The 9,245-nt window shown below is 35.6% G+C and overlaps 1 protein-coding gene across 1 annotated transcript; it reads left to right on the top strand.

Moving 5' to 3' along the window:
- The first annotated feature begins 6,028 nt into the window (after window positions 1–6,028).
- Window positions 6,029–8,509, top strand: LOC126970480 (achaete-scute complex protein T3-like). Its single transcript, XM_050816413.1, has 2 exons — window positions 6,029–6,709; window positions 7,866–8,509. The coding sequence occupies exon 1, from the start codon at window positions 6,129–6,131 to the stop codon at window positions 6,702–6,704; it is 576 nt and encodes a 191-aa protein (XP_050672370.1). The 5' UTR covers window positions 6,029–6,128; the 3' UTR covers window positions 6,705–6,709; window positions 7,866–8,509.
- The last annotated feature ends 736 nt before the right edge of the window (window positions 8,510–9,245 follow it).

The following is a 9,245-nucleotide window of genomic DNA, read 5'->3' as shown; positions in this document are numbered from 1 at the left end:
GCTTTTGATATTATGTTTTTTGTTTTAGGTATACAACAAATCATCTTATAGGACTAAGCCGAGAAGAGAGAAGAAGCGCTCAAAGACAACTGTGTAATAGAGTGAATAGCAATTTTTAAGAAATTCTTCCTCATTGACTTTTTACACGCTTTTTATTAGCTTCACCTTTATGTGTGTTTGTATATATACAAGAATTGCTAGTTTAAAGATATAAGATACATTGCAGAGGATTTAGCTGTAGTTAAAGTCATTCGTTGACTCGTGATTACTTTAATTTTGTAAGAATATGCAACATTGATAATTTACCCATAAGAAAATTTCAGAAAATATTTACGTTATGAGAAATAATCTAGAAAAAATGCGTTAACCATTATTATGTAAAACCCTTTAGAATGTAATATCGCTTAGGATTCTTGATTGAACCCACAAATCTTGAGCGACTAGGCAATTCCGCGCGTCACTTGAGACAATCTTGAGATCTATAGAGCGACTTGCTCAGACTTTACTTATGTAAAATTTTGCTGAATGCTTATATAATTAATTATACGTCTAGATAGAGCCTCTTGCTTGCTGCTAGACAACCGATTAAAACAGGCCAGGTTTATTACTTTAGTGTGAGTGACAAGCTACGTCTTACACAAGCGATTTGTATGATACTTTGTGTTAGTGTGCGTGCAATGCAAAATAGAGGTTAACAGTCAACCTCAATTTTCTCGCAATGCGCCTCCGGAACATTGGACAATGGTGGTTTGTTTCGCAGCTTTTATCAGGTCCGTCCAACGCGTAGGTGACCGAACTCGTGACCGCTTGCCTTCCACTCGTCTTGGACAACGAGTCGTTCCATGGAGTTTTGGTTTCGTGTAACGTGCCCAAAGTACCTACTTGAGTTCTTCTAATATCGAAACATTGGTCCGAAACACAATAATGTTTGCACATTCATAATTTATGGTTGAAGAAGGGGCGTAACGTCTTTTTAATTCTACTAATATTATAAATGTGAATGTAAGTTTGCTTATTACGCTTTTACGCCAGAGCTACTGAACCGATTTTGATGAAATTTGGTACAGCGATAGACTAGAGCCTGGGAACGGACATTTTATCCCGGAAAAAAACAAATTGCCCGCGGAATTTGTAAAAACTGAAATTCACGTCGATGAGCTAGAACTATAGGTACCAATATTAGGTTTAGTTTGCCATAGCAATCTTCCTCGAAATAAGATTCATATAATATGTTGGGCACTGGAACTATAATAGGACATGAGATAATCTTCAATTCCGAACTTGCATATTATTTAAAAAAAACTCTTTATGTATGCGAACCAAGTCGCGGGCATGAGCTAGTTATATTATAAATATAACCTAAGCAATAAGCGTATACGAACTAAAATACAAATCTGCTTTATATATTGTAATGTTGGTGGTAACCAATTCAAACTATTTTTATTTAACTGCCCTCTAGTGTCAGTTCCAAATAACTGAAGGGTTGAAAGATCAAATATGTTTGAACGAAATAAGGGTAGTTCATAGATGACTAGAGTGGTTGCGTAAAGCGCCATCTGTTGAGTGGCGTGTTAGTTTGGCGTCTATAATTAGTTTCACTTTGTTTTTAATTTGACTTTCAAGTAGCTTTTATATTGTTTATTTATTTAGTAGACTTGCTCTTTTCTAGATAGAATGTCATATATTTATTTTACATTAAGGTATAGTATTTTGGAGTATTGCACTTTCTAATTTAATTCATTGAATTGCTTGATTTAACACTTCTGTATTAAGTAATGCAATTAATTTAATGACATTTTATATATCATCTTCATCATATCCGTCGTCCATTCCTGGATAAAAGCCTCAAAGATTTCCACGACGATCGGTTCTGCGCTGCCCTCATCCAACGTATTCCGGCGATCTTGACCAGATCGTCGGTCCATCTTGTGGGGGGCCTACCAACACTGCGTCTTCCGGTACTCGGTTGCCATTCGAGGGCTTTACCGTTCCAACGGCCATCTGTCCATCGACCTTAAGCCCTGCCCACTGCCACTTCAGTTTCGCAATAATCAGACCTATGTCAGTAACTTTGATGATTCAATAATATTAAAGTTTATGCATATTTAAACTTATTATTACGAGCCCTCTTGAACTATAAATTAAGAAAAAATTACGTAACACTTAAGTTAGAAGCGATTTTCATTTATCTCATCATAAAATGTTATTGTAATTAAACATTTTGTGCCTCTGTCGGGCGTATATCAATCGTGTTTATAGACATGTTATGTTTTACATAATATTTGCGTAACATGAAACGTTCAAGGCGGAGCCCGCACGCGTTACGGTCAGGCCACGGACGCCGTAACACCTGCCTCTCGCGGGCACACCGGTGGCTTTTACGAGCAACACTGAAACTTCTAGACTTTTTGTTTTTATTTTTTTCTTCAGGCCACTTAAAATTGCATAATAGTAAATTAATTAGGCGTGCAATGGAAAGAAGCATCATAATTTAAAGCTGAAGGACAAGGAAAAATCAGAAAACATCCGCAATAAAATGAAATTGATAGATGCCCTTCAGCATATGAAAAGACTGAAGTAGAAATGGGCTGCTCATGTAGCCAGATCAACAGATTTACGGTGGACAAAACTGGTCACCAATTTGTCTGGACCACGAGGCAAGAGAGTCAGAGGACGTCCTAAAGAACGATGGGTTGATGAGACCAAAAAATTGCTGGAGAAAACTGGACTCAGAAAGTAAAGTCAAGAACAACCTGGAAGTTGTTGGAGGAGGCCTATACCCACCAGAGGCCTTAGCTATAATAATAATAAAATGTATATTTTTCATATTATATTGGTTAGGGAAATAAAAGAGCTTTATTAATATTATTATTATTATATTAATTAGGTTAAGTTATTATATGACTTAAAAGCTGGGCGAGCAGTTTATTATCAGTCCTTCTCCCCATGTTATTACATTTCCGAACTGATAAATCAAATAATATTACACTAGAAATATGTCATTTTTTTCATACAGTTAATTCGGAAGGCAGATTTCTTTACAGAAGAACGAGCAAGAAGTTCTAAGGTTGCTCTCTTCAAAACAGATTAGGTATTACAAATTCTTATTTTTAATGCAACTTACAAATTATTTCAATTAAAATATAAAAAGAGTGATCCAACAAAAAAAAAGTGTGTGCGTGTAATCTTTACGCGCGATTGAAGTAAAACTTAATAATTATTCAATTTAGGAAAAATTAACTGATACATTAATATATTACATTAAATAAAGCCTTATTACCAAATAAGCACACACGTATTACTGACGAGCTTTGTTAGATTTTTTGCTATTTTTTTTTCGCGGAAACGTTAACGATATAACTTATATATTTTGACTTAAACTTCACACTTAAACTTTTTACAGGTGAGGTCATTATATTATGGTTCTTGATTTTCTCTTTTATGCTTATTTATTGATGAAAGAGTAATATGTTCCTGGGATTCCGCCATTTTATTTGACTGATTATTATTTTCATTTAATATTCTATTTATAATTCATTAATACCATTCGCACATTTTAAAATATATACTCATTTAATAAAATAATTGATAATAGGAAATTGAAGTTTATATTGGCACATATTAATATGACGTTGTTATTGAATATTAACGAATATGGCTGTATGGGCTCGAACCCTTTGCCTATCCTAATAATGGACGAAGAAACCCTAAACAAATTAACGAATGTCGCTAATGTCGGAAAAATTCTGATAACTTATATATTATTACAAAAGTAGAAATAAATAAGCAAATATAACACTTGGAGATTGGCAAAAAATTATTCCTGAGTATATTCAAATGCTTTTTTTAAAACCATAAAATTATAACGGCTTAATAAATTGTTTCAATTGACATTTTTACTGAGCGTTCCTTCCGTCAGAAAAAAATTCTAAGTTACCCCCAAGTCGCGCCTAAAGAAGTTTTACTTCAAAAATACTCAAACTTCAAAAACAAAATGGCTTATATGATCCAGCTATAATATGACTTTTTTTATGGAATAGGAGGACAAACTAGCGTACGGGTCACCTGGTGTTAAGTGATCACCGCCGCCCACATTCTCTTGGAGGAGAGGAATCACAAGAGCGTTGCCGGCCTTTAAGGAAGGTGTACGCGCTTTTTTTGAAGGTACCCATGTCGTATCGTCCCGGAAACACCGCACATGGAAGCTCATTCCACAGCGTTGTAGTACGAGGAAGAAAGTTCCTTGTAAACCGCACTGTGGAGGACCGCCACACATCCAGATGGTGGGGATGATATCCTTACTTGTGGCGTGTCATGCGAATTTGTAATCTATCCCTCAATTGCTTAAACTTATTAATTGCACGCAGGAGCACGATTTTTGCTTACGTCTAGGATTTTATGTCTCCGTCGTCTAAACTGAAATCCTAGTATTACAGGATTATGTCAACCACAAGGTAACACCAATTAATCATTTACAGAAAGAATCTTAAAAGCTAACATAGTCCCGCAAAACTGTTTGGACAGTTTGTCTGAAGGATCAAGTCTCTTGTAATACATTAGTGCTTATTAGAACATTGATTTTATACAAGTGTACATAACAAATATTGATAAAAAATATAATAAAAAATCTAATTTTAATTTTAAGGCAGTGTTGACAATAAATATTTCTTAAGTTTAGTTTTAAATTTCCTTTTACTGGTTTCCAGTCGGATGTCTAAGATCTCTAAATAAGGTGCTATTTTGCAGAAATCCATAATAATCCAAATGTAAGTTTTCTTGAGTGTTAATACCTTTAAGATTTATCTTTAATCAATTCAACACGTGTTTCGCCTCTACACGAGGCATCCTCAGGAGACGTTAACTTACCAAACTATGACATAAACTCGTGTCAGACAGCCAAACCTATACTAGTGGTACTATAGGGACAATAGGACAGTGGAGTTATTATCTAGGAAGGGTCACAGAATGAGCTCGCATAAGACCAGAGCTGTTCTATAACCTAATGTCCCTTAACCAAATAGTATTAAAAAAGCCAACTGAAATGTAGATTGCCTTTATTTTTGAGGATACCTAGTTGCAAACAATGCTTGAACTTAAGTTTTAATAAAGTTTTAATTTATTTACTCTATGTTTTTAAGTGTAGCAAACCGACTTACGTACATAATTTTAAATTGTACGCTGCATTTGTCTATTATTGGGTGTATCTATATGTAATCTTGTAAGACGTGTCACTAATTAGTATGTGTGTAATTAATACTTGTTGACGAACCATAATAAATAAATAAAAAAAGTAACAAAAAGGCACAAAGAAGAGACTGAAATTTACAACTATGTATATTCAATTTAATTATGTACATAATTGTGGTGTGAGATATTATTTGAGAATACATTTATAAAATATCTTAGTAATAATAAGAATATTTAATTTAAGTTTGTTATTAAGTACATAATGTATTTTTCCATAGAAGGAGCTTTTAAGTTTTATTAGACTTTGTTAAAAATTTACGTCGTTACAATAGTAAAGTAGAGAAATTAGAAGTAATAGAAATACCTGAATATTTATAGTACGGTGTTATTTTAGTCATTAAATTGTAAAGTGTACCTCGCTTGATTTATATTTGTATACCTATCATTAACCGAATAAAAGCTCCAAGACATTTAATAGCACAATATCGTTCCAGCGCATTTACAACGTCCATTCTGCGTAACGACTTCTAAATAGACGCGTGGAGATCACGTCTACTGGACAAGACAGGATAATCATGCGCCACGGCGTGCAACAATAGCGGCGCGAGCGTATAGTATCAGCAGTCAGCACCGGCTCTGTGCCATAATAAGTGCCGGCGTATTTTGATCAGTGCGCAACAAGTAGCGACTAGCGAAGCAGGCGGTCAAACGCAGGTCGCGCGGGGAGGCGCGTGGTGCCGTGTAGGAACGGGGCGATGAGGGGGAGCGGAGGAACAGGGGGGGGGAAGCGCACAGGCCCGTGCTAGAACGCGAGCCGGGCACGCGCCCCACCGCTTGCGCGCTCTACTTAGAGTCGGGGGTGAGCACAACCTCCGCCAATCCACGCGCAACCTCCGCGCTAACCACACGTGCGCTACTTGACCTACTCTCGAACGAACGCGATGCCCATGGCGGCGATACACGGTTACCAGAATCACGGTGTTAATCAGAAACTGACGCAGTTGCAACCTGCGAGGAACCTGCGGCTCGCACCTGCCCCAGACCCCGGGCGCTGCAAGAAGCGCACCTACCTCCAGTCCTACCCGTCGCAACCTGCTTCGGTTGCCAGAAGAAACGCAAGAGAAAGAAACAGAGTGAAACAAGTCAACAATGGATTTGCTGCGCTCAGGCAGCACATTCCATCAGCTGTTTCTGCCGCCTTAGCAGGTGGTAGAGGATCTTCGCGGAAGTTAAGCAAAGTTGATACGTTGCGGTTAGCTGTAGAATATATAAAGAGCTTAAAAAGATTACTTGAAGACGGCGAAGAGGGATGTTCGGAGTCGCAATTAGGTCTGGGATTAAATACAAGTGGACCTCAAACGCCCCCGTCATCTGAAGAATCTCATTCACCGGCACCTTCCTTATTATCTGACGGCTCAGCTGGACCGAACTGTCACGAAACATATGATTCCTACGAGCCGATGAGTCCTGAGGATGAAGAACTGTTAGACGTCATATCTTGGTGGCAACAACAGTGAGAAAGGTAAGCTTTCACTTAACAATTTTCTGATTCGATAATATTTACATTAATTCATAGAGAATTATAAAGAAAACAGCTTTAGTGTTAAACATAAATTATTTCAGAATGACATTAATTTCTATGAATTTATGTAACTATTAAAATTTCCATATTATTTTTACGTGGACTATCAAAAGTTTATTAGGGTAGAGACGACATAGAGACCTTGAAATATCGAATTTCTTATCAGAATATTTACATTGTCCCGACTGTGTTGACACTGGTTATCAGAGCTTGAATTTTATAATTATGGGATCCCTAAAGAATAAAATGCATATACCAGGTAATGTTTTTTTATCTTCAATAAAGTACCGACTAAGCTTTTTGCTCCATTCGTTAGTCACGGTTACCTACCGGGTCAGGTCTGTTTCTTTATATTGTACAATTTGAAAAGGCTTTTGGGACCGTCTCTAGCTTGCGAGCCAAAAGTAAACATATGTACTATTATACGTGCGCATTGAACCGTCTTCGCGAAGACCTTTATCTATTCATCGTCATAGTCAAAACACAATAGGATCTTTGACAAAGCTTAGTTCTGACACATAATACCAATAAAAAATATAGCCTATAAGATAAAATTCATTTGATAGGATGCCTTCTTTATAAATTAATTTTAATAGACCAAACCCGCATAACTTTGTTACTACAATGACCAATAGCAATTACTTCTAACAATCTTGTGGTCTACCCCGCATGGACTGGATACTGCACTCAAATAGTGAAGCAATTTAATAACAAGCAGTTGTTTAGAGTTCTGATTTTTTTATTGGTCTGAAGTGGGAACAGGTTTAGCATTCGCTGATTCATTTTAAATCAATAAGGAGCATCCGGTCAGTATTGGCTGTCAGCACTTTTCGCCATATGGTACCGACCAACAAAACCATAGCGAGTAAATATTTCATTTTGAATTCGCAAAAAAACTTAAGACTACACGCCCATTAACTTTAGAACCGGAAGACGAAATCTCAATAGGAAATATAGGGATGACGAAGTTGAACACGTGTTACAATATTTGCTTAGCTTTAAGCAAACATCTGTTGATAACCAATCTAGATTCAATACAATTTATATCATGAATGATAACTGTCGTATACTAACGTTTTATTTCTTATTTTCTCAGGTACTTGCACAAGAAGATGAGGGTATTAGACCACTTATTGGTTGTTGAAAAACGAGAATCCTTTCGCAGAGGCCGATAGTTTGAAACGCGACGCTCTCCGAGATAACCTCTAATTAAGCGCAATCAGAGTTTTCCTAATGAGAGTGGATAATGGTAGAGTGAAACAATCCCATCGAAGAATTCCTCCGAGCGAACGACTGACTAAACATCTGACATTTCATACGCGAATGGAATGACAGAAGACTGAAGTCTAAATTGACTGAAACGTAATATTTTGTTCTGCAAAAGCATTTAGTTTAATTGTTGAAGACTTTATAACGCTGTGCCTTAAATAGCCTTAGATTAGCTTCCAGATTGTAGTTAGTAAGTTGATTATAAATAGTTATGTTTTCAATAATCTATCTAGTCATTAATATTAAGAAGTTTTATTGTAAATACTTGCGGCATACAATTGAATCTGTTAAATATATTATTAAAAGTCTTTTGGCTTCGATAGCAGCGTTTAGATTAAGTTGAGAATTAATGTCACAGTTAATTGTGATTATGTAAATATTAGCACCTAAGGCAGATTCCTAATATTTTAAGTTTTTTCAAAACTTAAGAAAGCATATGAAAATGCTTTGTTAATAAATATATTGAATATATTTTGTTTTTTTCTTTTTATGCGCGTTCGAATGATTTTTCATTTGAAAATCTAAATGACTTCTTGATTATTTATAAAACATTATATTTATACCCAATAATATAATAAGTGAGATTTTTACAATAGCAATATACAAAATAATAGAAAAATTTACTTCTTCAAATTATTTAAATTATATTTTGATCCGAACTTTAGCAAAAAAAAAATGTTATTAACTGAATAGTTTGTTATTTTTGAAGTTATTGAAGATATTCCTCACTTTTTTTTTCACGGTTGGCTTAGTTGTTATGAGCTCTGAGACGTAACCCCAGAGGTGCGGCTTCGAATCCCGCTTGCGTGCATATATTTTGATACAAATTAAATATGAATATATTTTTTCTGGTTCATTTTGAAAAATTCTTGATCTACATGAATAACAAATAACATTAGTTTTAAAATATTAATTATTTTTACACACACTTTTAACAAACATCTTACAGGCTGCATATTAAAAAAAATATTTAAACAGTAATTTTGTCGTGAAAACTAAAGCACGGTACACTATTTTGTGCATATTGAATGAGACTGAACTGTTACGCTCGGCTCCTTAACTTGATGATCGACTCCAGCATGATCAGGATATTGATATAAATTGGGTTTCCACGGAAGACCAGCGTTGTGGATTCTATCGAAACCACAACTATGCTGAGGGGCCCATTGGCGTCATTAGATCATAATTAGATTAGTATAACTTTAAG

This window comes from Leptidea sinapis, chromosome 21 (assembly GCF_905404315.1).
Source record: "Leptidea sinapis chromosome 21, ilLepSina1.1, whole genome shotgun sequence".
NCBI classification, from domain to species: domain Eukaryota; kingdom Metazoa; phylum Arthropoda; class Insecta; order Lepidoptera; family Pieridae; genus Leptidea; species Leptidea sinapis.
This window is presented reverse-complemented; position numbering and strand designations above follow the sequence as displayed.